The sequence below is a fragment of the Drosophila obscura genome, unplaced genomic scaffold (genome assembly GCF_018151105.1).
Source record: "Drosophila obscura isolate BZ-5 IFL unplaced genomic scaffold, ASM1815110v1 contig_96, whole genome shotgun sequence".
Classification (NCBI taxonomy): Eukaryota; Metazoa; Arthropoda; class Insecta; order Diptera; family Drosophilidae; genus Drosophila; species Drosophila obscura.
The window spans coordinates 1,541,780-1,569,412 of NW_024542890.1; the positions used below are offsets into that span (position 1 = coordinate 1,541,780).

The 27,633-nt window shown below is 45.6% G+C and overlaps 4 protein-coding genes across 10 annotated transcripts; 2 read left to right on the forward strand and 2 right to left on the reverse strand.

The window, feature by feature from the left end:
- Positions 1-1,608: 1,608 nt before the first annotated feature.
- Positions 1,609-16,328, reverse strand: LOC111070379 (ubiquitin carboxyl-terminal hydrolase Usp2). 6 transcript variants are annotated; one of them, XM_022360858.2, is made up of 11 exons: positions 16,265-16,328; positions 14,371-14,508; positions 13,710-14,291; positions 8,138-9,133; positions 3,458-3,656; positions 2,837-2,983; positions 2,544-2,757; positions 2,154-2,476; positions 1,930-2,079; positions 1,772-1,850; positions 1,609-1,697 (listed from the first exon to the last, which is right to left on the reverse strand). In XM_022360858.2, the coding sequence occupies exons 3-11, from the start codon at positions 14,145-14,147 to the stop codon at positions 1,625-1,627; spliced, it is 2,619 nt and encodes an 872-aa protein (XP_022216550.2). In that variant the 5' UTR covers positions 14,148-14,291; positions 14,371-14,508; positions 16,265-16,328; the 3' UTR covers positions 1,609-1,624. The 6 variants fall into 6 exon arrangements, with proteins under 6 accessions (XP_022216550.2, XP_022216551.2, XP_022216552.2 ...); XM_022360859.2 differs by lacking the exon at positions 16,265-16,328 and adding an exon at positions 15,956-16,083; XM_022360860.2 differs by lacking the exon at positions 16,265-16,328 and adding an exon at positions 15,054-15,127.
- Positions 16,329-17,249: 921 nt separating this feature from the next.
- Positions 17,250-19,499, forward strand: LOC111070381 (DDB1- and CUL4-associated factor 7). 2 transcript variants are annotated; one of them, XM_022360863.2, is made up of 7 exons: positions 17,250-17,354; positions 17,577-17,716; positions 17,815-18,062; positions 18,149-18,341; positions 18,407-18,866; positions 18,936-19,117; positions 19,215-19,499. In XM_022360863.2, exons 4-7 carry the CDS (start codon positions 18,151-18,153, stop codon positions 19,411-19,413), a joined length of 1,032 nt encoding a protein of 343 aa, XP_022216555.1. In that variant the 5' UTR covers positions 17,250-17,354; positions 17,577-17,716; positions 17,815-18,062; positions 18,149-18,150; the 3' UTR covers positions 19,414-19,499. The 2 variants fall into 2 exon arrangements, with proteins under 2 accessions (XP_022216555.1, XP_022216557.1); XM_022360865.2 differs by lacking the exon at positions 17,250-17,354 and having other exon boundaries at positions 17,499-17,716.
- A 4,109-nt stretch (positions 19,500-23,608) lies between these two features.
- LOC111070415 lies at positions 23,609-24,974 on the forward strand. The gene is made up of 2 exons (XM_022360931.2): positions 23,609-24,394; positions 24,464-24,974. The coding sequence occupies exons 1-2, from the start codon at positions 23,685-23,687 to the stop codon at positions 24,669-24,671; spliced, it is 918 nt and encodes a 305-aa protein (XP_022216623.1). The 5' UTR covers positions 23,609-23,684; the 3' UTR covers positions 24,672-24,974.
- LOC111070414 (solute carrier family 35 member E1 homolog) lies at positions 24,877-27,102 on the reverse strand. The gene is made up of 4 exons (XM_022360930.2): positions 26,518-27,102; positions 26,203-26,411; positions 26,017-26,142; positions 24,877-25,758 (listed from the first exon to the last, which is right to left on the reverse strand). The coding sequence occupies exons 1-4, from the start codon at positions 26,846-26,848 to the stop codon at positions 25,288-25,290; spliced, it is 1,137 nt and encodes a 378-aa protein (XP_022216622.1). The 5' UTR covers positions 26,849-27,102; the 3' UTR covers positions 24,877-25,287.
- Positions 27,103-27,633: the final 531 nt, after the last annotated feature.

The following is a 27,633-nucleotide window of genomic DNA, read 5'->3' on the forward strand; positions in this document are numbered from 1 at the left end:
AAAACTTCTTGAGACTAGTTCTGGTTTTCTCTGACCAAACAAAAAGCTAGACACAAACAAAAAAAAACGATTTAAACGATAGGCTTCCCCTAACCATTTTTGTCTGGGTTTAGGGAACTAGAGAAAAGTGGAACTTGTATGGTGTTTGTTTGTTTGGTGTTGTTCTCGTATTTCGCTTTCACATTTTCTTTTCTTTGTCGCCCTCTTTACACGTGTAATTGTAATTGTTTCTGTTCCTTCGTTTGGTTTTTGTTTAATTTGACTAATATTTAGCATTTATCATAAGTACGTTTTCACAATGCAGCATTCAGCATCACTTTGCGTTGTTTCCCTTTTGTCTTCGTCTTCGTCTTCATCATCTCCGTTTGCTTTATGGTTCAATTAGTTGTTATTTGTGGGGGGTTCTTCTTAGTTTCTAAAAAGCCGCTTGTAGCTCGTAGCTCCGTAGCTTTAATTTAATTTAAGTTAGTGTTTAGTTTGTTTTTTAAGTGATCTTTTTTTATGTTTGTTTATGGTGCGATGGCGATTACCTCCATTCCAGTTGCCAGTTGTCAGTTATCAGTTACCGTTAATCGCGATTATCGTTAAGTAGTATATTGGTGTTGTTGCTCTTTGTCTAGATGAAATATATTGCACACGAAAGACGAATTTTAAATATATAGAACTAGTTTTCTCTCAGCTTTCGCTTTAAGTTTTGGTGTTTCTTTTCTCCATTACTATTTTTTTAGTTTTTTTTGTTTGTTTTTGTTCTTCTTTTTTTTACACACAACCACATGGACACTTCTCCCGGCAAACCAATAATAGAAATAGAGTCCAATCGACTCCAATTTGGAAACACTCACTCACACAATATGTACATATGTGTGTGTGTATGTATGTATAACAAAGAAATATCGAAACACTGAGTGATGGATTTGTGAACTTAGTTTAATTTAATTTGTTTGGGGAGTTGGCTTGAGTTGAGTTGAGTTGAGACTGCTCTGCACTGGGGATTAGTTTGCCGAAAGTTGTTTTGTATTTTGCACAAATTCTTTGCATGTTATTGAATCGAAATTTTTTTTGTTTTCTTTTTCTACTGCTTTTCAGGCCACGAAGTTAAGAGTTTTTTTTTATATACACTAATCGTCGCTTATTATCCGCTACACTAGGGGGACCATTCGGGGACTGGGAGGGGGCACAGGCTCGCTTGCTTTTATGCTCTGTTTGTTTGTTTGTTTGCTTTTTTTGTTGTGGTTTGTTTTCCAATTAACATTTCTCCGACTTGACTTGACTTTTTTGTGTTCTTGGGTTCTGTTTTTGTTAGGAGTGCGCTTTTTCTTTTTCTTTCTCTGTCTCTGTCTCTGGTTCGGTTCTTTCGATACTCTGCTTGGCGTTGATTTTTCATAATTTTTGTTTTGTTTTTTTTTGTTTTAGATAAAATAAATCTTGTTAATTGCAATTCAACGAAGCGTTTCTACTGCTGTCCCTGTCCACTCCTTGATCTGTTTGCTGCTGCTGCCGTTGTCCCTGCCTGCGCCTGGTCCCTCCCATTCGCATCCCCCGCACATGTGCTCCTGCCCAGTGCCCAGTGCCCAGAAGCCACGCCACACAGATCAAGGACTCCTTTTGGACTGAGAACTGAGCCTTACGTACGCTCGTAGAAGAGTATATAAGCACTGGATGAAACGAGAAAGTTTTCGGCCACGGAATCGCTCACGCTGTTGGGGAAGACAGGAGTTAAATGACGTGACTGGGACTGGAGTGATGCTGCCAGCAGATCGGCTACACTTACATATTGTCGTTGAACTCGTGCCACTTGCGAGAAACTGGATGCTTGCAGAGTGCCGTATAATGACCGCCAGCCGTTGAGCCTGCACCAAGCGAGGAAGAAGAAAGTATGAATATAAATATGAGCTATGCCCTGCCCTGCTATACCCTGATGCCACTCACCCATATGATTGGATATCGCGTAGAGCGAGTAATGCACATTCGAGTTGGAGTTGGCGCCGTAGGACGCCATATTGAGGTCGCGGTCAGCCGTGGGGAACTCGACAATGTTCGACAGCTTGCTCCAGCGCGTCTCTGAGAAGCGCTTCAGATCTGAAATCGGGGCACAACAATTAGGTTTTTCTTAGCTCTACAATCCCCTTTTGGATATGCCATTGACGACTCACGTATGACAAGATATTTGGGGAAACGCTGAATGGTGAAGCTCTTGGTGCATTTTCGGCGCGTCTTGCACTTGGAGCATGTGGGCATCTCGTCGCCATCTAGGATCTCCTCGCGTATGAACAGATCCAGGCAGGCCTCCAGCTTGCAGCGCGATGAGGAGGGCAGTGGCACGCTCAGATCCCAGAATGGATCGAAGGTGACGCTCGTGTTGCCGCATGTCGTGCACTTCAGAGTGCTCTTCAGTTGTCCCACAAAGAGATCGCGTACCAAGGAGTTCTCATGCCGTGTATACCACTCCCAGGTCAGATCGGCCTTCTTATTGTCACTGCAGTTAGGGGATAGATAATGGATTAGATGTCGGTGATCAGGCGATCAGGAGATCGGGAACCCACCTGAGATTATCATCAATATTGAGGGTCTCGCCCTTGATGCCCGAGTTGAGGGCCGAGTGCAGCGAATCGAGGAAGAAGCGCAGGAACTCCTGCGCATCCTGCTGATTGTAGTCGCTGTACATGCGATGCTTGGCAGAGAAGGCCCGCTTGAGGTCCATGGGGGTTACGGTGTGCACGCTTGTTGTCCACATCTCCTGGATGAGTTTGGCAAATTCTGCAGCAATGACAGCAATGGCATTGGCATTAACTTATGAACTTATGAACGTAGTGTGTGCGCATTAGATGCGACCTACCGAAGAGTATTAGCTGATCCTTGGTGGCGGACGAGCGCGAGCCATGGTGTGTGCGGAGAAAGCGGGTCAGCTCAGTAGTGTGGCTCAGGCACTGGATGACCGAGTTCATGAAACAGGTGTTGCCGATATTTCTCAGGCCGCACAGACCTGTGGAATAGCATTCGGAAACGGTATTGATTAATGACACTTGGTAGTGGTAATGCGTCCGGGCCGCATTGGCGTTGGCGTGTGGCACTCCCCAATTCGGATACATCGGAATGTTGTTGGCTCCTGTTGCGCTTCAGCAATGGCATTCGCGAGGCAACGAATCAACCAACCCGGCAAACCGTTCTCCTTCTGATTCCCTATTATTTGAATCCCAGCTAAGCTTAGTGACGAGTGACGAGCGCCTGGTTTCTGGCTTCTGGTTTCTCCCTTTTATAAGTACAAATTGTAAACTCAAAATTTAAATAAATATCGGGGGCTGTTTTGGTTGCTGGTTTGCCTACGATTGATTTCTCCTCACTTTTCCCCTAAATTCGCAGCCTCCTCTCTATTCCTATCCGACAACAAACCCCCACAATCCCACATTCAGGGCAGGACTAGACAGGGACAGGGACTGGGACTGGGACTGGGACTCACCTTCGGACTTCTCTTCGCGCACATTCGCCGCACTGCGGTAGCCCTCGTCAGTGTTGTACTTGCTGCTGCCGCTCAGAGCTGACGAGTTGGATGAGGAGTACTGGCGACTGGTGGTGTTGCTGCTGTCCCGATCCCAGTAGCGGCTGGGTGTCGGCGACACCGGCGGCAGCACATTCCGTGTGCTGATGACGCTTCTGGCCTACGTTTTTCACAACAAAGAGAAGCGATAGCGATATAAGTTCGATTGATATATATATTTGGCGCCACGGACAGCAACAGCACAGTGTGTGTCCGTCGAGGTCCCGTCGATTGGCAACTGTCCGCAGAAGCAGGAGAGCAGCTAGCTGCCTTCTCCGACAGTTGGCAATCGATACGAGTCGATTAGTAATCGGTAATCAGTTTATAATCAAAGCACAGTTAGCAATCGAGCAGTTAGAAGAGTAAACGATAACAATAATATAATGCTGATGGGTTTGGGTTTGGGTTTTTTTTTTCTTTTGGGGGGGGAAGGCTTGGGGTGTGGGGTGTGTGGGGTCTATACTTTAATGTGGTGAGTATGTATGTATGTATGTGGTTTTGTGGTGATTTTCATATCATGCAGGGGGGGAGGGGCTTAAACGAAATGAAAAATGGCAATAAAAACTTCAGTAAAAAACGAACAGCGAACAGAGTGCGTGCGACAGAGACAACGTGAGAGACGAGACACAGCGGGCGAACAATAACAAATAACAAAAATTAACAATAATTAAATATAACAATAAGAAACATGGTGGGTGGGTGGTGGGTGGTGTTAGATGAGGAGGGGGGAGAAATTAGGGTGTAATAATAGAGCGGCGACGTGCAGGCGAGAGCGATCGGCGAAGGATAATGAATAAAGTGCCTCTTTCTGAATGTTCAAATTTCAAATTTTTCTAGCGGCAAGGCAAGGCAACAATTTTGGATTCACAAATCTTGCCCGCTCAAGAAAAGAGAGCACAAATTATATGAAAGTAAACGGAATGCAGAGAAACTCAGATATATAGAGAGACAGAGACAGAGAGAGAGAGAGAGAGAGAGAGAGCGAGAGAGAGAGTAATGTAAACTAAACAGAACTGTACTGTACTCGACTGCAATGCCTCGACTGTGTGGCTGTGGCTGTGGGTGTGGGTGCACCTTGGCGGAGCCTTGCCAGTGGACGACGACGACTTACACTATCGTTGGCTGTCGCCGAGCCCGTGACTGTCACCGTGACCGTGGCTGTGGAGACGGAGACGGAGGAGGACGACGACGACGAACCGGTGGCGGAAACGGAAACGGAAACCGTGGCTGTCGTGGCTGATGTGACGGATGTCGATGTGGTTGTAGCTAATGCTGCTGTTGTGGCAGCCGCTGCTGCAGTGGTTGAGTGTGTCTTGGAGTCGTTTACCTGGGAGTTGAACGCCACCAGGACGGGCTGCACCGCTGACGGCAGCGGGGCCACGACACAGTTCATGGGTGCCGTGGTGCGGTAGGCGGCCCGGGTCAGGGAGCTGCTGTGGCCCGCCGATAAACGAATATTGTCCAGGTCGCCGCTGTAGCGATGCTGCTGCAGATTTCCACTGCTGCCGATGGACGAGGTCTGCGCTATGTGGCTGCCGCCCCGTGGCATGGCGCCTCTGCCTCCTCCGGCGTGGGATGCGGCGTAGCCAGCTGTCGTCTCCTTGGCCGACTGCTGGCCCTGGCGCTGCTGCTTCTGGCAGCTCAGATTGTTGAACTTCTCAATCGAGGCTTTAATGCTAACCGAATCGATGCCATAGCGACGTGCATTGCTGGACAGCACGGACGCCGCGTGGCCACCACCTGCCTCTGTTCTTTTTCCTGCTCCAGCTCCTGCTCCAGCTCCCGAAGGCGTTCCGTTGACTAGCTTGGGGTTCGGGTTGTTGAACTTCTCCAAGCTGGCGGCAAAGTTTGAGTGGGATGTGATTATCGTGGACCTGGGACGGTTGTGGTAGCCAACGTTTCTGAACATGGGATCGCTTGGATTGGCTGCAGTTGCAGCTGCTGCTGCTGCTGCTGCTGCTCCACCACCTCCAACTGCTACTTTAGCTGCCGCTGCTGCTGCTGATGTGGAGGGAGGAGGCGTATCGTCGCTGTCTATGTAGCTGATGTCATCCTCTTGCAGATGTTGCTGCAACTGTGGCTGCGCCTCCTGCTTATGCTGCTGCTGCTGCTGTTGCTGCTGCTTCAGCTTCTGTCCACGTTGCATGTTGTTGTTGGTGGTGCCGTTGGTGGTGCTGCTGCTGTGGTTGCTGTTGCTGTTGTTGTTATTATTGTGTCCGTTCATGATCGTGTGGCTGGCGTAGCCGTGGATGTTGTGGTTGTTGTTGCTGGTGTTATTGTTGTTGTTATTGGAGCTGCTGCCAAAGGTCAGTGGCTTCAGCTTGCCAAAGGTCTTGCCCGTCCCCAAGACAGTGGTTGCCTGCAAGGCCAGGGCCGCCTTCTGTCCCACCGTTAGCTGTTGCTCCTGGGTGCCAGAGGCCCTGATGCCGTGGCTGCCGTGCTTGTGTCCCCCGTTAGTGGTGCTTCTGCTGTAGCTCGACGTCGTCGTCGTCGCTGCTGCTGCTGCTGCTCCTGCTGGTGCCGCCTGTTGATTGCCATTGAGCATGGGCGGACGTGGCATGTCACTCAATGCTCCTTCCACATGGCCTTGTGCCTTGTGGCCGTTGTGGCCGTTGTGACTGTTGTGGCTGCTGCTGCTGTGATGGTTATTATTGTTCTTGTTATCCTCACCCACCCTACAGCGCTGCTTGCTGTGGTTTGCTTTCGACTTGCCCGAACCCGTTCCCGTACCCGCACCCGTCACCTGGGCATGGGCCAGCGCGCACTCGTCCTTGAGGAATGTGGGATCCTTGAAGCTGGGCACGAGGAAGTAGCGCTGATTGGCCGTCCGCACTGGATTCCCACCCGCTGTTCCCGTTGTCACTGAGCGGCCACCTCCTGCTCCTGTTCCAGCTCCTCCTGCCACTCCTGCAGCTGCTGCTGCTGCTGATGAGCCGTGTTTGCCTTGGCCCCTGCCCACTCCCGCTGGGGCACCACCTGCAACGGCTGGAATGCCCGCTGCCGTGGAATACTTGGATCTACCCTCCCTGCCCCGCGCCGTGCTGTGATTGATGCCACGCTTTGAGCCGCCTGCTCCTTTGCCGGATGCCACCGATATGGTAGAACTGGCGGCTGTTGCGGCTGCTGCTGTCTTTCCGGCTGCTCCCGGATGGGATGCGGCTACTGTGGATGCACCTGCCGCCGCTGCTGTTGCTGTTGCTGGTGGTGCTGCTGCTGCGGATGGGGCTGCTAATGCTACTACTGCTGCTGCTGGCTCACCTCCGCGTTGCAGTCTGGATGCTGGAGTCTTGTGGAAACCTCTGTTCTTCTTAACGTCTAACATCATTCAACATCGGCTGACAGTAGTCTGCATAATCTGGACTCTCCCTTCACTTCACTTCACTGCCAGATCCTTGTCCAATCTGCCTGGACCGGTGTGCTTAGCTGGTTTCGATTATTATTTTATGTTTTACCAGTAGTATATTATTGTTTGTTTGAGCGCTGAGTTTTAACTGATGTGAGTTCTGGCCGAAATGGGTCTCAACTCGGTTGACTATCAAAATCACGACCTACTCTGTTTGCACAGCACCGCAAAAAAAAACAAACCTAAAGCCGCCTCTGTAGACCCTGTAGCCCCCCTGTAGACCTGAAACCGAGAGGCTGTCTCTTATCTGTTCTAGCCAATAGGGGGTGCCACTCCTACTCCTAGTCCTACTTCTAGTCCTACGCTAAGTCCTACTCCTAGTCGTTTTATATATCTCTAGCGATTTATGGGCAAGGGTGGGGGACTGGGCGTAGGTGGTGGTGGTGGTGTTTAGTGGGGGGATTTAGTCAGCGTTTTTGAGGTTAGTTATTGTTGTGTAGTATTCGTTATTCGGTATTCGGTAGTTTGATTAGTTGAGTTTAGTTGAGTTGGGAGTTGCTTTTGGTTTTGCTTTGGTTTTGCTTTTGGTTTTGCTTTGCTTTGCTTTGGTTAAGTGAGTTAGAAGGGGCGCAATCTGCAAGAGTTTAGCTAAAAATACATAGAAATGTAAATTGGATTAAATGGCGGCGGCCTAGAGGCACAACAAATACAGAGAGAGAGAGCACATAGAGAGTAGAGAGAGAGAGAGAGATCAATCACATTTTCAATTCAAACTCAATCAAATGTAAATGTAAATGCAAATGCAAATGAAATGAAATGATACCAAAAGAAAATAACGCATGTCTGTATCTGTATCAGTATCAGTATCGGTGCAAGCAATGGATGGGGCGGCGATTGATTGGCTGGAGCTGGGGCTGGAGCTGGGGCTGGAGCTGGAGGAGTGATCGCAATGTGGCGCTGGATTGGCTGGGGATTGTTGCAAGTGTTTGTGGCACCTGAACAAAGCAGAGCCTGCGGCATTTACACACACACACACACACAGGCGCAGACACACAGAATTTGGCAATTCAAATTCAGGGTTAGAGGTTATTCGCTTGATCAGGTGAAGGTCAAGGTCAGGTGAGGTGAGGTGAGGTGAGGTCTGGTCTGGTCAGGGTATATCGGGTTGGCAGGCCATGCGATTAGTCGGGCGCTCTCTGGGCACAGTATTTTTGGCAGCGCTGCCTGTCGCTGCTGCGTCGCACATATCGATATTTTACCTTGCTGCCGCCTTCCGTTAGCTTGAATGTAGCCGTCGCGCTCACATCGCTATTGTCCGCCTCCGCCTCCGCCTCCTCCACCTCCACCTCCACTCCCGCATCATCTGTGGTGTCAAGAGTCGCTCGCACGCTGCTCCCACTGCGACTCTCGTAGATGGCGTTCCGCTTCGGCGATGCCGACAGCAAGGACAGCCCATTCAGCTTGGCGTCCAGTCCGTTGCTGTCCGCCCCATGACCATTGATTGCTTTTGATGCCGGCGGAGGAGGTGGCGGTGGCGGTGGCGGCGTCGGCGTCGGAGTATGGGATGCTGCTGCGGCTGCTGCTGTATCCCCCGCTGACGATGCATCCGCAATGCTGCGCCGCGTTCTGTTGCTTCTGAGTGTGAAGGTGGCCGTGGGCACATCCCCGCTGCTGTTGCTGCTGCTCAACGTGAACCGGCCGGACCCGCTGCGCTGTGCCAGCCGCGTGGCGGATGTTGTGCTCGTGCTTGTCCCTGTGCTGGTGGCTGGCGTGGTGTCGCCGGCGTCGCTGCTGCTGCTGTAGAGCCGGCTGTAGCGGCTGGTCCGCGGACGGTCCAGTGTCACCGTGCAGGTGGTCGTGTCATTGCCATTGCCATTGCCATTCCCGTTGCCGTTGCCGTCCACATCGCCCAACGGCGTCTCACTGAGCCCCGATCTAGAACGTGACGACGGTTCACATTTGGGTTTATAGTTGGCCGGACTGTACTTTTCGTACATGTCCAGCCCCGATGTGGCCACTAAACGTGCTAGGGATGGTGATGAGGATGAGCTGGAGAGGCGTTTCGAATGCCCGTTGCTAAGGGCGCTCTCGTTGTTGTAGCTGCTGCTGCTGCTGCTGCCACCGCCGCTTGTCGGCGGCTTCTTGGCGGTCTCACGCCGCAGTCCATAATCGTTCTTCTTCAATCCGCTCTCGCCATTAGTGGCGGATCCGGATACGGATACGGATACGGATCCTTTTGTTGTCTTGCGCGGCAACTTTGATTTTAATTCCAATTTTGTTTGTTTTTGGTTTTTGGTTTTTGGTTGTGGTTGGCGAAACATTTACAAGTGTGTGTCGATCGATTTGCAATGAGCGAGATGGCAACAATCGATGGTGGATTTTTGGTTTTTGGTTTTTTGGTTTTTTTGGGAACGTAGCAGGTAGCAGTAACGGTAACGGTAACGGTAACGAGATAACGTTAACGGTAACGGTAACGGTGAACAAGTGTGTTCATGTTTCATGTTCATGTTTCATGGTGTCGCAACATAAACCAATGTCAAAAGTAACAGAAAACAAAATAAAAGATACATCAATGATGAGTTTTATGGCGCATTTTTACAGAATGAAGACACTCAAAAATAACACTCGAAAACGTAAGTAAATTACACAAAAAATAAAACTAAAAAGGGAAATGAACCAAATTAAAGACACATAATTATGCTATATAGTCGCTGGGATACGACTATGCGATACCCAATATATCCCACACACACAGGAGGCACCAAAGGAGCTTGGCCAAAACGCCAATAACGATGATTCGCGACTGAACCGTGAAACAAAGTGGTGCCAAAAAATTACAGGGGTATGCCGCACCCACCACTCACGCTTATCTTCAAATTTTAATGGTAGATAAATAAACATACATATGTATATATGTACATACATGTGTACATATGTGCATTTGTTCATAGGTCGATGTATGTTTGCTTTTATGACAAATCTAAACTTAAAAACTTTCTAAACGGGGCAGCAGCTAATTTGCAGCATTTACATACATATGTACATATATTTACATATGTATGTATGTATGTATGTTTTTCTTTTGATTAAAGTGCATCTTCTGGACAAATCATCATACCACTCCTGTGCTTCGTACAATTTCCCCCAAAATGGCTCAAAAGTCGAATTGATCAAAAAGAAAATAAACTAATCGATTTTTACATTCAAATCCTAATCTATCTTTGAGCTTAAAAATGTACATATTTACATACATATGTATTTATGTACATATCAATTCAACTTTCGCGAAAATGTTGCAAAGGTAAAATTTCAAAAGCTGCTTCGTGTTGACACTTACACTTGCACTCAGGCAGCGTGACATACACACGCATTGACAGACGGACAAACAACCGACATACATATGTACATATGTATGCATGTACAATGTACAATGTATACATTTATGTATACGCTGCATGTGTATGCATGCATATGACGACAATGCTATTCAATTAACCTTATTGCGAATTTCATTTACAGCAAGTTTAAGGGGATGACACAGTTGTTTCTGTTTCCCTTGCTCTCGTTGGGTGTTGGATCGGTGCCAACAAGTGGTTCGCGCTGGTCGGGCTCGGTTCGGCTCCACTCGCACTCGAGCACACACACACACACACACACGGACACACACGCAAGCACACACAACGCATTCCATTTGCCTCTACTCTGCCTCAAGGTATACTAACTATAAGGTAAGGCCTCATCTGGCGCTCAATGTAGCATACTTTTTTGCCAGCCTCTCTTTCTGTCACAGATAATTACTACAAACATACATATGTACCTTACCTTCTATTAGCATACCTTGTATGGGTTTCTATATACGTGTATAAAATGCTGCATTGTCGTTTGTGTGTGTGGGCGTGTTGTGAAATGGCATGGCTTGGCTGGGTGGCTGGTTGGGTGGCTGGCTGGCTGGCTGGCCGGCTGGGTGGGTGGGTGGTCGGTATAGGTGGGCGTTTGATTCGTGGGCTGTGATGAGTTGGTGATTCGTTGTTGCAATGCAATGACAAAATACACATCACAAACAACATAAAAACGACAATCAGCAAAAGAAAAACGTCCAAAATGAAACTTCTAAATGCCGCCGGAACTGTGAAAGGGCTATACACTAAAGGGGTCTAAAGGGGAAGAGCATCGTCACCACAAAACTAGGGTGTGGTTGTACATACATATAAATATATGAGCCATGGGCGTGTGGAGTTGTGTGTCAGTGTGAGTGAGATTAAAGTCCGGAACTAAGGTGAGGCATTCTGAGGTGATCTAAGGGATCTTTATGAGAGCGCTATATGGCAATGCCTCACCCTGTATCAATACACCATGGTCTGGGGTCTGGATGACGCTCTGAGGTAGGCAATGCCAATAACCGAAAGCAGGCTACATATGTACAGTCATGTGATTAATAATAAGGACACGGCCATGCTTCAGAAAATGCCTATAAAATGACTATTTTTGGAATGCGGTGATCTTAATTTTATTAGTAGATTATTGCACTCCATAAACAGAAAGTAAAAACCCAAGTATAATGGTGAAAAAAATAATAAAAAATTTGGGACGTCATCGACTTGCTGTGCGAAATAATAGGACCCGAAACAAACTGTTATATTCGTAAAAACGCATGTTCTAAGGGTGTTTGGTCTTAAACTATGATTGTAATTAGTGAATTTAGATATAAAAACATCCATAAAACAAAGTTTAGATATTTGGGATAAGAAGGAACGTGCTAGATGTACCAGATACCGTGGACATGAAAAAGTCCACAAAAATGGATTTCGTACCGGAATATTTGCCAAACTTGACGCAAGAAAGTAATGATAATGCAATAAAACATACTATTAAAGAGGAAACCAAAAGAAATCACAAATATTCCAACTGGAGAAAATGTGATGAACGGCAGCCCATTTAAAAACAAATTAAAAAAAAAAATCATGGAGGCAAACCCCAAATATGAATAATACTTGAAGCACATCAAAGCCAAGAGCCCCAAAAAGTTCCGTGTCTATTGAATATCGATATACCAAAGATGATGATGGTCGCTGCGGACCATGAACCATGGGCCTGTGAACTAATAACGCAGCATTCTCTGGTCGAATAAGACAAAATGTAATGTTTTCTACTTTGATTGATAGCTCAGCATGTGCGAAGACCAATAAACACAAATTTGAAGAACTTACAACTATTTAACATAAATTATGGTATGGGGGTGCCATGGTTCATGGTCCGCAGCGACCATCATCATCTTTGGTATATCGATATTCAATAGACACGGAACTTTTTGGGGTCTCTTGGACTTTAGATTGTTAGCTTTAAGTATTATTCATATTTTAGAAGGGTTTGCCTCCATAGAATATTTTTTTTTTAATTATAAGAATTTTTAAATGGGTCTTGCCTCACGAATCCATCACATTTTCTCCAGATTGGAATATTTGTGATTTCTTTTCCCGTGTTTCCTCTTAATAGTATGTTTTATTGCATTATCATTACTTTCCTTGGAAAACGTCAATGTTTCAGCAAATATTCCGGTACGAAAATCCATTTTTGTGGACTTTTTCATGTCCATGGGTATCTGAGTACATCTAAGCACGTTCCTTCTTATCCCAAATATCTAAACATTGTTTTATGGATGTTTTTATATCTTAAATTACAAAAACTAATTACAATCAATAGTTAAAGACCAAACACTTCTTAGAAACATGCTGTTTTTACGAAATATAACATGTTTTGTTTCGGTGTCCCTATTATTTCGCACAGCCAAAAGTCGATGACGTACCGAACAAATTTTTTATTATTTTTTTCACCATTATACTTGGGTTTTTTACTTTCTGTTTATGGAGTGCAAACATAAATCTACTAATAAAAATTAAGATCACCGCAAAATTCCAGAAAATATTCATTTTATAGAGCATTTTCTGAAGCATGGCCAAGTGTCCTTATTATTAATCACATGGCTGTATATACCTATGTATATGTATATACTATATTTGAAGCTATATTTATACATATGGTATATATGTACATACATACATACATATGTGCATACCCATGAAACAGCAACAGAAATGAGATGGACAATGGAACGCGCTTCTGCCATGAAAGCGATCGAAATAATGGTAAAGTTTTCGGAACTTAAACTTAGATCTTAATCTTTTTTTAAGCCTGAGTTGAAAGATGTTTCCCATCTGTTTCTATTAAAATATTCTCTGAATTAAGCAAATTTGTCTAATTAAATGTTTTTTGAAAGATATACTAGCTGCCATAGCTATGAGGTATTGATGGCAAATATCAGACACACTTGCAGCAGATTAAATAACACAACGATCAACAAAAGCTGAGCTTATCGTATCCAAGGTGAACTTTCAACTTGGAGTTTCTTTTGACTATAGTGAGCAGGCGCCTGCAAGGGGAGGCACTACTGTGTACTGTAGAGCTCAGTCTTGAGCGTCTGTACTGTAAAACTAAACACTAAACTGTAGATCGAATGGCGGCAAGTCTTGGTGACCTGCGGTGACTTCATGGGCACATGAATTCGTGTGGATAAATCAAATGGACATCATGAGGTACTTGTGAAGGGGATACAAATGAATGGAGTGCGACGGGAACAGTTGTGGTGTGAGTAGATTTATGCCCAGCATACAAATATTTGACTATATCTAGGGGGGAACCGATAGATCAGCCACCAATAGAACATTTAACTGAAGAAGTAACCGATCACAATTCAATGATCCGTTCGGGGATGGTTGGAGAGGGGCGTGGAGGGATCAAATCCATATATTTAGCTTATCCTATGAGTCAACTCACGCCATATCTGCCGTAAGAAGATGAATCGCTCAAATACGCTGAACTGGTGCGATAGGTGGACGGGCCCGCGGCTGAACCTCCGCTTAGATACGACGACGATGTGGATCCAACACTGTTCCGGTGCAGGGTGGAACGTGGTGCATAGGACGAGGCCAAATACGAGCTGGGATAGTAGCTGCTGGCGCTGCTGTAGCTCGTGGACGAGACTGAGCTGCCGGACGTAGGCAGAAACTTTGAGAGACTGCTGCTGCGATCGTAGTAGGCGTTGCAGCGCGAATAACCGTTGGTGGTGGCCCCACCCGAAGCGCTGCCTGTCGCACCGGAGCCGGAGCTGCTGGTGCCGGCGCCGTTGCCGCCGCTGGTCGACGACGATGTGCCGTAAAGACTGCCACTGCCCGCCGCTGACGTTGATGATCCACGCGGCGCGATGACACGCATATTAGCAGCAGCAGCAGCAGTAGCGGTGATCCGATCTAATCGCGATTGGACTGGGCTCCTCAGACTGTGCGTGCCGTCGTTGCCTGCCTGCTGTTTGGGCGGTGGCTGATTTAATGTTTGGTGGTTCCACGCGTTTTACTGTCGCTGAAAGAAAAGAGCAACGTCAATAAGCAACTGATCAATCCGGAACAAAGGGAGTGGGAGTAGTCCCTCCCCTACTAACCTTGTGTATTCACTTTTACCGACTATTTGTAATTCGTTTGCATTCGATTCCTTTATATCTGTCCAATCGACTTGAATGCTAATTAAGCGCTACATCTGGGGATACGGATTGCTGTGACCGGTGAAGTTGAAGAGGCGTCTGTGGACGAGGATGAAGAAATAGGAAAATGAAAAACAGTCGAGCCGTGTGGTACCGCTACATCTCTCTCTCCCATCCAACTAACAAAGCAGCCGTTATATCTCCCTCACACCGTCAGAGGGAAGAGAGCGCGTCGCCCCACTAGACGAGGAAAAGAGAGATCGAGCAAAAGGCGGAAGAATCAGCGACGAGAAATAGTTTCCTTTATTCTGGATTTACTAATAAACCTATTTATGATACTTCTAGTCAGTATGCTGACTGGTCTTTCGCATTTACAATATGTGTGAAAAGATAAGGCTATGCAAGCTGTACTTGTTCGGTTCACTTGAACGACTGAAGAATACGCAGATTATATCTCTGCATGAAAATTGATTTTTCCGCAATTAAGTTCATTATATTAATTAAATATTAATTAGCTGTTGTGGAAAATGTCGCGAAAATTGCATGTATTTGCAACACCTGTGCTTTTTTGGCCTTGCGGTACACGGGCAAAAAAAAAAAACAGTTACTAAACGATACACATTCACAATCACCCACACACATACCGATCATCAGCTGCGGCACTTGTTTGCCGCAACAACAAACAGTACCGTTCCGATCAGTCACTGAGTTCGAGGGGGGTGGCCTTATTCGGTAACACTAAAATGAAGTTATTTGTACGTGCAGGAGTGTGTGTGTGTGTGTGAGCGTGTGTTTGTAGCGCCGCCAGGCTGTCTACAGTGCACGATGTCATTGTAGCCGAGGAAACCGTTCCCGTTTCCCCACAAATTGCTATGGGGTAGGGGTAGGGGTAGAACTTAACTATTATAAAATGGACTGCCGCGACACATGGCCACACTATCAAATCGATCTTTCGTTCATAAAATACTACACAACTACAACCCATTCACACACTCACACTCACACACACCCAGGCGCACCGTTTCCATTGGATACACATACAAATGCACGCGCACGCACTGCAATGCCTTTTCGAACAGAAAATAAATGAAATTCTTCAAGTTCACACACACAAACACACATTCTTACGCACATTACGGTCTAAAGTTTTTTGCCAAGCGTTTACCACGTTTTAATTATTCACCAATTTGCGATTTTTGCTTCTTTTCGATTAAATATACACTTTCAATGCTTTACAAATCGTCAAAAATCGAAATATTTATAATAAAACAACAACAAAATATAAAACGAAACGAAATAAATCTATTTATAAAAGCGCTTAAAAGCACATACACACACACACGCATGAAATTATTGTGTGTTGGGGCTGTCGGTTTGACAGTGAAATGAGTAGAGTGAGCGGGTCTGGGGAGCGGGGAATAAGGGACGGCAGTAGTAAAAACGCCGCCGAGCGTATACGAGCGAGTAGGATAGCACTATTGGCGACACAGTCACACACACACAACCGAGCGGGAGCTCTCGCGCAAACACACAAACGTTCACTCACATAGGCAAACAGGCAACGTACGAATTACGCAAAGTCAAATATCTTTCTCAAAATGGAAAGTGGAAAAGTGACGATTGCTGTTGTGAATTTTTCTACCGCCTCCTGATCCCCGCACAAAACCAGAGCGCGGACACGACTAAAATAGGAGCGGGAGCAAAATAAAATTACAACGCAGAGCAAATATCACGAGCAAACGAGGTCGCGAGGATGAAAAAAAAACAACATGAAATATTTGTCTGTGTTTTACACTATAAAAGCTTTGCGAGCAGGTCAATTTACACGGCAATAACTATGTGTATATATATTTACTTAAAATCTGTGATTTTCAGCACAGCCACAGAACCCGCATTATTATAAGGTAGGGATGTTAAAAATATATTGATATAACAATATATCGATATATACAATTTTGTTGACAATATATTTGTGGGAGATATTTTGATGGCTTTTTTGTATCGCTGATCTTTTGCTTCCAGAATTGCGGATACGTCGGGCTATTAGGTTTCTGTCCAAATTTAGTGATATTATATAAATGCTATTTTTCATATGCCCGCGGCATTTGATTCTACTTTTTGATGCACTGCACAGGCTATTTCCAAAAAGAAATATCGGTATCTTTGCGCGATAAATTACATTTCAATTCGGCGGTTACATACCTATGTTTTAAAAATAATATAAGAGCTGATATTGTGACTTTTGTTTCGAAATAACAATCCACATCTATGGTTAAAAAGAGGTCTGAGAATGTATACATATTAAATGAAATTAAATATTTTGTTTATTTCTTTTAACTATGTTTATATTTATTTTTGTGCCTTGAACTCCCAACTTCTAGGGGCAGTGAAATTATCTTTGCACTCTTTGCTAGTTGAAAACTTTAGCCAATTCTCGCCATGAGGACATGAAATGTGGTCCGCTTAGGCAAAATAATTAAATGAACAAAACATTTCTACATGTAGTATTTTTGTTCAATATTTTGTCAGGCTATCGATACGAAGAAGTAGCAAGGTGTGTGACCCAGAAAGGGAACGCAATCAAACGAATTAAAATAACGACTTTCGTTCGCTGAGCAAAAATTATCACCCCTCCACATTACAGTACAATTAGATTTTATTATATATTTGTTTGGCCAGTGGAGCCGTCCGGCGAGAACATGCAAAAATAAACGTTCATCGGCAAAATACCATCTCCAGCTAGCTGTTATAATCATCGCACTTGTCGCCCATCAAAGTATCGATAGACCTGTACATCTCTAGTATATACATTTTGAGTGAAAATTTCTTCTCTGGTCTGTGAAAATTTCTTAATACATTTTCGCATGCATTTAATTTGTAGTTGTGCCCAAACGATTTGTTAGTGTAAAGCAATGTCACCGCACCGCTGATGCCACTAGTGTCAGGTAGTGCCTGTCGCGGTGCCCCGCACCTTTCATTCTATAAACAAATCGAAATCGCAGGCCGCAAATTGTCGCGTCGCATTACATTCAGTGTTGCCAACTCTGTGAATAGCTAGTAGCTGAACATTTTCCGCAAATTGCGAAAAGTTGGCTACACTGGAGTGGGGGCTTGGGATGCCTGCTCATAAAATACGCAAAACACTAATATTAAATTATCTTTTATAGCTACCCGTCTTGGCCTGCTGCAAATTGAACGCATCAGCTTGTTGGACACTCAATCACCCAAATTCTAGACGGATAAAGGCTGAACTGGCAACACTGCAGTCGCCAGAGCCGCCGCCGACACAATACTCGGGCAAAATGAAGTGAGAAAAGTCTACTTTAAACATAAACTACAGCAGAGAACTCTTCAAATTCACTTAATATAATATTAATTGCTGTCTTTGTTCCATGTTTCTGGCAGTAAACCAAAGTGCACGTTGGCTTTTTGTTAATTTTTCGCAATTTTTGATTCGTGTCGTCATCTTGCCATCGTCATCGTCATTGCCATTGTCAACTGTCGCCCACCACCCGCTCAGACCCTCCCACCATCTTCGACAGTCTTGTGGGGGACACATTTCGGCAGAGCCTTGTTCCCAGCGCAGCATTGATTGAGCCCGCCCCACACCTCAGCATCTCTCAGTCGTTATCATATTCCAATATACTGTTCAGGTAAGTGAAGCGTTTCCCCTTTGGGGAACTCAAAATCAGGCCAAAAACAGATCTGTTCATGAACCCATTTACGGCTCTTTTTCCAGTTATGTCATCGACAGCCGGTAAACGCAAGGAGATCTACAAATATCTCGCACCATGGCCGCTCTACTCCATGAACTGGAGCGTGCGGCCGGACAAGCGATTCCGCCTTGCCCTGGGCAGCTTCATTGAGGAATACAACAATAAAGTGCAAATCATCAGCTTGGACGAGGACACCAGCGAATTTAGTGCTAAAAGGTTGGCTTGACTTGGCTTTGGCTGCTCTCCGCTAAACTACGTATTAATAATCTTGTTAACTCTAGCACCTTTGACCATCCATATCCGACGACAAAAATCATGTGGATACCGGACTCGAAAGGCGTTTATCCCGATTTGCTAGCCACCAGCGGTGACTATCTGCGCGTTTGGCGTGCTGGCGAGCCGGACACAAGACTCGAGTGCGTTCTGAACAACAACAAGAACAGCGACTTTTGTGCTCCGCTCACTTCGTTCGACTGGAACGAGGTGGATCCAAATCTGGTGGGCACCTCCTCCATAGACACAACATGCACCATCTGGGGACTCGAGACGGGACAACCGCACGCCCGCGTCTATGTGGCGGGACATGTTAAGACACAGCTGATAGCCCACGACAAGGAGGTCTATGACATCGCATTCTCACGTGCCGGCGGTGGACGGGACATGTTCGCCTCCGTGGGTGCCGACGGATCGGTGCGCATGTTCGATCTGAGGCATCTGGAGCATTCGACCATTATTTATGAGGTACGTGGACCTGAGTGTGACACCCGCAATGAATCACATTAACGGCATGCCCTTGCTTGTCTCCTGCAGGATCCTGCCCACACGGCGCTACTGCGTCTGGCTTGGAACAAACAGGATCCGAATTACTTAGCCACAGTTGCTATGGACTCGTGCGAAGTTATTATTTTAGATGTTCGTGTTCCTTGTACACCCGTTGCAAGACTGAGCAATCACAGAGCGTGCGTCAACGGTATTGCGTGGGCGCCGCATAGGTAAACTCTCGCCCTTACACTATCTGGATTGGCTGATCTGATCCTGCATTCACCTTCGCTTGTGCTTCCCACTAATTTGTGTGTTGTTTGCTTTCAGTTCCTGTCACATCTGCACTGCCGGTGATGATCACCAAGCACTGATCTGGGATATACAACAAATGCCACGCGCAATCGAGGATCCAATTTTAGCCTATACAGCTGCCGAGGGCGAAGTCAATCAGATTCAATGGGGCGCCACACAGCCCGATTGGATAGCCATATGCTACAACAAAGCGTGCGAGATCCTCCGAGTCTAAGAGTCAATTTTGTCCCTGCCTGCCTCCTGCCTTTGGCTGTGGCTCTAAAGCACTTGGATGTAATTGCTAAACAACGCACAGTCAACCACATCAACCACACATCCACAAAAGAACACCCAAACACATATACACACACACACACACACACACACTTGCTGTTGGTATTTCGGATGCAGCTGAAGTGAAGGCTATGTTAGAGTGGATTTATGTTGAATCGGTTCCTCCGTATGATCCCATCCGCCACTTGTTTAATTCAAAGTTTTTGTCTGTCGTTTGCCTTGTTCCAAACATGGCAGCCCATGTAAAAGAAAGAGATAGATAGATAGAGACAGAGCGAGACAACCAGGAGGATGGAAAAGAAGGATAGATAGGGAGCGTCGCGCTCTGATTGGATGATTGGATGATGTATGTATTTTTAGATATCTTAGCTTAGTTGATTGTACGAGTATATAAGTCGGGAATCTATAAGGTATAACCAAAAGATGTATTTCTAATTGTAGTTTATTTTGACCCTTGACGAGAAAAGCCCCAGATTCATTTTGCCACTGCCCGCAACCCAGAACAAATCGAATTGAAGCGCCTAATCAAGAAAAGTCAAGAGAAAGAGAAGAGTAAACGAAACGAACCAACATTTATTTAAATGAAAGAAGAAAAAGAAAAAAACAATGTCCTACCTCGTTTTCCCCAAAAAAAAAAAAACAAAATGTGGTTACCGTTAATGTGTCTGGCCACAGCACACACACACACACTACACATACACACTTACACAACCAAAACACACAAATACACATTAAAGATAAAAAGAGAGGATAAAAAAGCTTTTTCGATATATTTTTACTTTGTTCCTTTTTTTTTGTTTGTACGAATTCTATGAGAACCAAAAACCCGGAAAACAAAGAAAGAAAAGCAAGCAGCAGCAGCAAAAGCAAAAACCATGGACTTAAGCAAATGCAAAACAAAATAAAAGATGAGAAAACAAATAAATTAAATAAGCGAAAAGATACTTACATATATTAGCGAATAAAACAGAAAACCGAAATCAGAAATCAGAAAACCAACTGCACACGACACACAGCTAGAATACAATACTATCTAAAATACAAACTAAAGCAAACGCAAATACAAAAAAAAAATTAAAACGAAAAAAAAACCGAAATATATGAGCGAGAGAGAATACAAGATTGTTGCTATATCCATTTACCAAGCGAAAGAAACAAAAAAAAAAACAAACAAACAAAATACAAAAGAAACACAAAGAGAAAGAGAATCCAAACTACAAGCGAAATATGATAATTTCAAGAGTAAAGCGTTAAGACAGACTTTTCAAACAGCCCTCGCCATCGTCCTATCACACAGACACACACATAAACACAACCGCACCGCACACTACTGCCCCCCCGCAACGAGAGAGCTGCAAAAGTGAATATTACCGATAAACGTAATAAGCTTTCGCAGCGTGAACGAACAAGCAAGCGGGAAAGGAGCGCGCCGCCTGCTATTACTGCTGCTGGGTAACTGCAACTGTAACTGTAAGAATCTCTCGCCTCGCTGCCTCAGCAGTCTGCAGAGCGGAGAACAGCACTGAGAGAGGGACTGAACGCCGTTGCGCAGCATTTGGGGGGCCTCCATTTAGCACTCGAACCCCAACCCCAACCGATCCCCACAGATAATCCTCCACGACTCAGTGTACTTCTCCAAACAAGAATCGAATGACTTTTTTTATGCAACTTGTAATTTATAGCGATTTCACAACTTATATATGTATACATAGATATATATACATATATAAATATACATATATGTATATGCGGAAGGCGTGTTAGATATACCGATACCGTGTAATCCGATGATCATGTATTGTAAATACAATATGGAACCACTCTTTTTAAAAAAAAAAAAAAACAAAAAAATTCCAACCAACAATCAGAGCCAGTTAAAAAATAAGAACACACTTTTGAACAAGACTTAGCGCATGATTTTTTATAGACATGTAAGAGGCCTAAAACCCTGAATCAACCAAACCAAATAAAAAACAAAAGTACTCCCCCCGCTCTTCACAATAAAACAAAAATCAGCATACAAAAAACAAAAAACAAAAAAAACAAGAGAGAAACTGTAATCGAATTGAATCGTTTTTGATACTTTGTACGAAACATCTTCATTGATTTTGCGAAATGGTTTCCAAGAAAAACAAACAAATTAACAAAACAATATGCATGTAGAAAGCCCAGATCAGAAGGATATACCTTATACAAACATACGATATATACATACATGCATACATACAGACATGTACTTCTTTCTCTGCGTTTGTTATTGTATCTACTTATTTCATTATGTACTATCAAATTAAGTTATGGACATGATACAAAATTTATATAGATGCATACACACACCAACACCCACACCCACACATAACATCGTATATATATACATACATATATAGACATCTGTACCAGGCTGGTAGTTAAACCAAGCGCACTAGGAGAAGTAGGATGGTGGGACGCTGATTGATTGATTGATTCATTCATGAGATGAGACGAAACAAATCGAGACGGTATGAGAAAGAAAAGGTATGATGTATGATGTCGCACATCAGAAGTGGGCGAAACAAAATAAAAGAAACAAACCAAACAGACAAATATTTAAATAAACCATTTTTAAATAACGAATTTGCGTCTTAATCAAATCCGACTGATCGGCAGAGTGCGGCTGAGCGACTTTTGCTTCGGTTCTGGGGCCTGGGGGAAGCCAAAGAGATTCGGTCAGAGCTTGATGAGACATCAGAGTGGATGCCACCAAATGCCCCTTGACCGGACTCGGAGTCGTATGCCTCCCTGAATCTTTCGTGGCATTCTTTTGGAAACGCTGCACCATCTGTAGTGGCATCACCTCCGGCGAAAGGATTCCATCTTCTAGGAGAAAGCAATCCAAGGACTATCCCACTAGTGGTCCTCTAGCTGTAGCGAACAGGGAGCTGCTTCGTCCGCTGGGAGCTGAGAGATGGTCAGCTGCACGAATGCAGTTGCTTGAGAGACCCACCTTGAAGAGTGACTCGAGGTTCGGCTGGTTCACGGAAACATTGTAGTTATACAGTCGCTTGTTCCGGTTCTCCAGGCGTTTAATGGAGGAACCGGAGGTCCTTACAGCGATATCTCATTTCTGCCGCTCACTGCAAGCACCGCATGCGCTCAATCCTATCCGGGACAGATCAGGAAGGGTTTCTGCTCTCCCATAAGCTGTTTATATCTGGCCTCACTGCCTTAACCTGAATTGCGCGCCACTTTCGATATGCGACACAGCACAAAAACTCTACCGCGGCCAATGGGGGGCAAATCCGCGATTTGCATGCGATTGAACTTATCGTTTGATGTATGCACACACGTGACTACATATCATATCGATTACTGTCTTGTAAATAGCCCACAACCAGGAGCGGCACCGCTGCGGCTCCAGGTGCACGATCACAAAGTTTGGAGCGGAAAATGTCTGCGAATAGAAATGTTTTAACAAATATTTAAATTATCAACGGATTCCATTCGGTTGTATTTGGTATTCACTTCGTTCGGTCAATTGGAAACGGCGTCTCAGCTTTCTCGTTCCATCAAAATGTTCTCCCAAAACGGACTGAAGCAGGTATCAGATCCGCAAATTTCGGTTTTTTTCCCGCTCACTCTCCAAATTATTTTCCAATTGAATTTAACTGAAAAGTAAGCTTATTCTTAATCTAAATAGTTTGGTCGCACATATGTAAATTCCTGATCAATGAAATCTTGTTTTTAAGCGTAAGGTAAATTATATTTTCCTGCACAGAACACCGTGATAGGAAGAATTTGTTATTCAGTGATTCTCAGCATTACATTTAGATGCAAAAGTATTCATTTTAATTTACCAAATAATATACCTGGCTGCCATAGCAGCGATCGGTCCCCAAAACCGCTTTAATGATAATCCAATAACATCCCTATGCATGTTTGGGTATATGTATATGTATGTACATATTTTGTGTCTAAAATCTAAATTATGCCTATTCAGTGGTCTGAACCTGATCGTGCGCTCGTGCGCGTGCTGAGCTGAGCGAGCCCCTTGAGCCGTTCGAGTCCGCACCTGGCCGAGCGAGAGAAATCTAATCAGCTGAATTAGAATTAAGTAGTTTGACTAACAAATTAGCTGCGACGTTTTAGTTTGACGAGCAGGCCGTCATCAAGTCATTGAACGTCGAGCAGACAGTCCGACCAGACCACAACAGACCCAGTCACACCGACCACATAATGGGCATCAATGCAGATAAGGACATGGATATTTTGCGGCCACTCAGCGATAACGAGGTCGATGAGCTGCTCGGTCTGTACGAGCGCAAATACGGGCCCCAGAATTTTCACTATCTTCTGCTCTACAATCAGCGCAAATGGGATTGCCAGCTGGCGGCGGCAGGTATAGCCAGGGACGATCCCGCTTACATTTCGCTGAGGAAGCAGTTCTACACGCATCGCCAGGGCGACTTTCGTCGATTTGGAACCTACGTGAGCCTCCATCGGGACATAGTGCAGAGCGTGTCCTTCTTCAGCTGGCAGCCGGAGGGCGTTCCGGAGCTATGGGAATGCCTGGAGCGGACGAAACTCATTGAGTGGACAGAGGGCGCCCTCCTCACCAATGTGGACCCTGCCTTCTGTGAGCGTGTCAAAGCCCTCGCCGCTGAAAAGGGCGTCACCACGGCCACTGCCCGTCAGTGCTACGGCATGGTGCTGGCCCACGACGGGGCTTATAGGGCCGAGGTGCCAGAGCTGCTGTCGGAGTTCGAGCTGCGTCCACTAAGGGATGAGGACGCCCCCATGGTACACGCCATATGGCCCAATAAAGGGGAGGGCTCCCTGGCCTACCTGAGGGCCCTCATCAAGTTCAACAAGACAATTGGCGCTTGTCGCAGCGACACGGGCGAGCTGATAGCCTGGATATTTCAGAACGATTTCGCTGGCTTGGGGTAAGTGCAGAACCAAACTGTGTGCTTGATCTCCATCGACTGAGGATGGTCTGCTTCTGTTCGTTCAAGGATGCTGCAGGTCCTGCCCAAGGCTGAGCGACGAGGCCTCGGTGGCCTCCTGGCCGCTGCCATGACCAGAAGGATAGCCAGAGGCGAGAAGGTAACGCTGACCGCCTGGATTGTGACTTCCAATTGGCGCTCCGAGGCACTACTGAAGCGTATTGGCTACCAACAGGACCTCATCAACGAGTGGATCAAGCTGGAGCCAGTTCCTTAGGCGAGACCGGGGCGAGACGGTGGCGAGGTTGTTCGCAGTGCAGTGTGTTCGTTGGTTTCGGTATTCGTTTGGCCTAGTTGGCCCAATTGTAAGTTAGGACTATGGCCAAGGGTGTCGTTGCGGTGCGGTGCGGTTCAGTTCGGTTCGGTTCGGTTAGGTTCTGCTTTGGATCGGAGCTTTTCAATGAGGAGAAATGGTGATTTGCATTTTCTATGCCTATGTACAAGGTCAACATTTTATTGTGCCATTTAACATGCGCACACGCTTTCTGAATACACTTTACGGCTTCATCAAATTCAAAAACAAATGAAATTTAAATTCAAATTCAGGGAGGAATAGGAGGAGGGGGGGGGCACACCTCAAGCTACTTATTTACAAAACACTAAAAAACGCATCAAAAAGTTATCAAAAATACAATTTACAATAGGTTAATTGGGATGATGGCCGTGGGTATCCCACGCATAGTCGATAGCTGGGTGAGGGGGGGAAACAGAGAGCTGACGGGGACGGGGACCGGTATCGGTATCGTATATCTGGTTACGGTAAGACAACTAGACTATTTAGCTTATTTGCGCCTAGGGGAAGGGGAGTGTGGGATAGATTCTCTAACTAATAACTAAACGAAGAGCAAGCGTGTGGCCGTCCCGCTGGGCATGCCACTGCCGTTGGCCAACAGGCTGTTGCCGCTCATTGCCGAGACGGGCTTGTGCAGTCCATTCGACATCTTGCCGTTCATGCCACCGCGGTAGTACGGATCGGTTTGCTGCTGCAGCGGCGTGTACTTAATGTGATTGCTTTGCGACAGCGGCAGCGTTGGCGCCTCCCTAGACCTTGTGATTTGCTTGGCGCGATTGTAGCACAACACACCGACAATGGCCAGCGTCATGCCCAGACAGTTGACCCACGTTACGGGATTGCCCAGTATGACCAGCGAGACGGCAATGACGAATATCCGCTTCGAGGCGCTGGCCACTGCATACGTCAGCGGTGTAACCAACGACAGTACGCTGAACGCAATGATGTTCTGCAGCCAGTTGAGTACGCCGTCGGCAAACAGCAGCGCAATCACCCGGTAGTCCATATTCTTCTGCAATTGCAATTGGAAATTACAAATATTGATTAAATTTGAAATGTTGGCGGTAAGAGAGGGAATGGGAATGAAACATCAGCAACTGCTAGATTTTCCACTTCACTTGATTGAAATGAACCTTTTTCGTCTTTGTGTTTCTGCGAAAGGTTTACCTTCGAGTATTTATCGAAACGAAAGAGAGCGCACTTCAATTAAGATAAGGTAATTGATTGCTCTCTGACTGCTTCACACTGGAGTGAGCCAACAATTACTTACGATAGCCGAATGGCGAAAGACAGCTAAGCTGTCCATGTATAGCCAGATGGGCAGGAAAATGAACAGCGACAGCTTTCCCAGCAGATGGAGCAGCCGCAGATGATGAATGTTGGTGTCCTTGAGCACCTGAAAGTGTGATAAGAATCCATTAGCAAAGGACTTTAAGGAGTGGCAATGGACACACACCTTCTTGGAGAAGATGTTCTGCATGGAGAAGCCCATGGTGGAGATGAGGGCACTGATCAGGCCCAGCATATCGAACGAGATCTCGGTGACGGTGGCAATGCCAACGCCAGTGATGATGGGTAGCAGGCTCAGGTACACAAGGGTCGGCTGCTTCTCGTTGAAGAAAACGCGCGTCAGCACAACGGTAAAGAGCGGCATCGTCGCCTTGACTGTGTCGTCGAGAGGAGAGGAGAGGTGCGTGCGATTGCGTGAAAGAGTAAAGTAAAAGTTGGCGCCAGTGTTGCTGACGTGTTGAGCGTGGATGTTGCTACTCACCAGTGTGTGCATAAGAGACCGGGACCTTCCACAGCGATATGTGAGAGGTGACCGAGGCGAGGAGCTTGCCAATGGCTAGCGGGACGATCAGGCGCCAATAGTAGGGGCGCGGAATCTCCTGGTACTTTCGTATACGCCACAGATTGAAGAAGGGACCGCTGTACAGCGTGATACTGCAGAGCTGGACAAGGGTGACGGTCAAGGGGAAGGGGAATTCGTTGAGCACCATTTTTCCAATCACATTGTTGCTGGACGAGATGACGTACCAGAACAGGCACATCATCAGTACAACAGCAACATGACGAGAGCTTGTCCGCTTGCCGCCCAACATGTTGGGTTGGTGCCCGGATCGGTTTGGCTGTCGCTGGCCCTTGTCTGCTCTTGCAGAGCACGAATGTGTCGCCTGTTCCCGGTCACTTAGAAGCCGGCAGGTGGGTATTTGTTGCTGATTTCGGCACTTGGGCTATTGCATTGCGATACTTGGTTTTGTTTAAAACCTATAAACCAATAAAAACGTCGTCTGTTTGTTTTCTACGTGTACCCGTCAGTGTGACCAGATTCCCCACAAGCTCTCGGCCAGTGTGACCGCTGATTTATCAATCAAATTTACCGTCTGACCTTAAAAATATACCAAAATATACTTTCACATTTTCGAAAATAGTGCTGAAGAAACATCGAATGGCCGACGATGAAATGTTTATATACGATGTTTAAGTATTTAATATCGATACATTTTCATTTAAAATAAATGAATAAATTCGATATAGGAAAATACTGTTTTACATAATAGAGATCAAAGTGGATGATCTGCAATAAGGGAAAAATAAGGGTTTGTTACATTTTTATTAATATTAGCAATTTTAATTTTCATCGAGCTCAAAAAAATATTATTTTTTCATTTTTTTGTTGTTGATATTTACTAGTTACTAATCTGATTAAATAGAGCGGGGCTAAGCTATTTTTTTCTCGGTTTCTGAGGTTCCAGTCCCACTCGACAGAACAAATCAAGTGAAATATTTATTTTTCCATATATGTATGTACATTTGAAAATGACCGCCAATCTCATTTAGCGCACAAAAATATCGATATTATTCGCTCCCAAATCGTGGTGGTTTT

Bases quoted from the DNA above. Each gene is read 5' to 3' on its own strand.
- LOC111070415 (XM_022360931.2), top strand. From the start codon at position 23,685: ATGGGCATCAATGCAGATAAGGACATGGATATTTTGCGGCCACTCAGC. The intron at 24,395-24,463 runs GTAAGTGCAGAA...TGTTCGTTCAAG, and splicing joins AACGATTTCGCTGGCTTGGG to GATGCTGCAGGTCCTGCCCA.
- LOC111070381 (XM_022360863.2), top strand. From the start codon at position 18,151: ATGTCATCGACAGCCGGTAAACGCAAGGAGATCTACAAATATCTCGCA. The intron at 18,867-18,935 runs GTACGTGGACCT...TGTCTCCTGCAG, and splicing joins ATTCGACCATTATTTATGAG to GATCCTGCCCACACGGCGCT. The intron at 19,118-19,214 runs GTAAACTCTCGC...GTTTGCTTTCAG, and splicing joins ATTGCGTGGGCGCCGCATAG to TTCCTGTCACATCTGCACTG.
- LOC111070414 (XM_022360930.2), bottom strand. From the start codon at position 26,848: ATGTTGGGCGGCAAGCGGACAAGCTCTCGTCATGTTGCTGTTGTACTG. The intron at 26,143-26,202 runs GTGTGTGTCCAT...TCACACTTTCAG, and splicing joins AGAACATCTTCTCCAAGAAG to GTGCTCAAGGACACCAACAT. The intron at 25,759-26,016 runs GTAAGTAATTGT...TTGCAATTGCAG, and splicing joins TCTTTCGCCATTCGGCTATC to AAGAATATGGACTACCGGGT.
- LOC111070379 (XM_022360858.2), bottom strand. From the start codon at position 14,147: ATGCGTGTCATCGCGCCGCGTGGATCATCAACGTCAGCGGCGGGCAGT. The intron at 2,984-3,457 runs GTGAGTCCCAGT...GCTATTCCACAG, and splicing joins GCGCGAAGAGAAGTCCGAAG to GTCTGTGCGGCCTGAGAAAT. The intron at 2,758-2,836 runs GTAGGTCGCATC...TCATTGCTGCAG, and splicing joins GGATCAGCTAATACTCTTCG to AATTTGCCAAACTCATCCAG.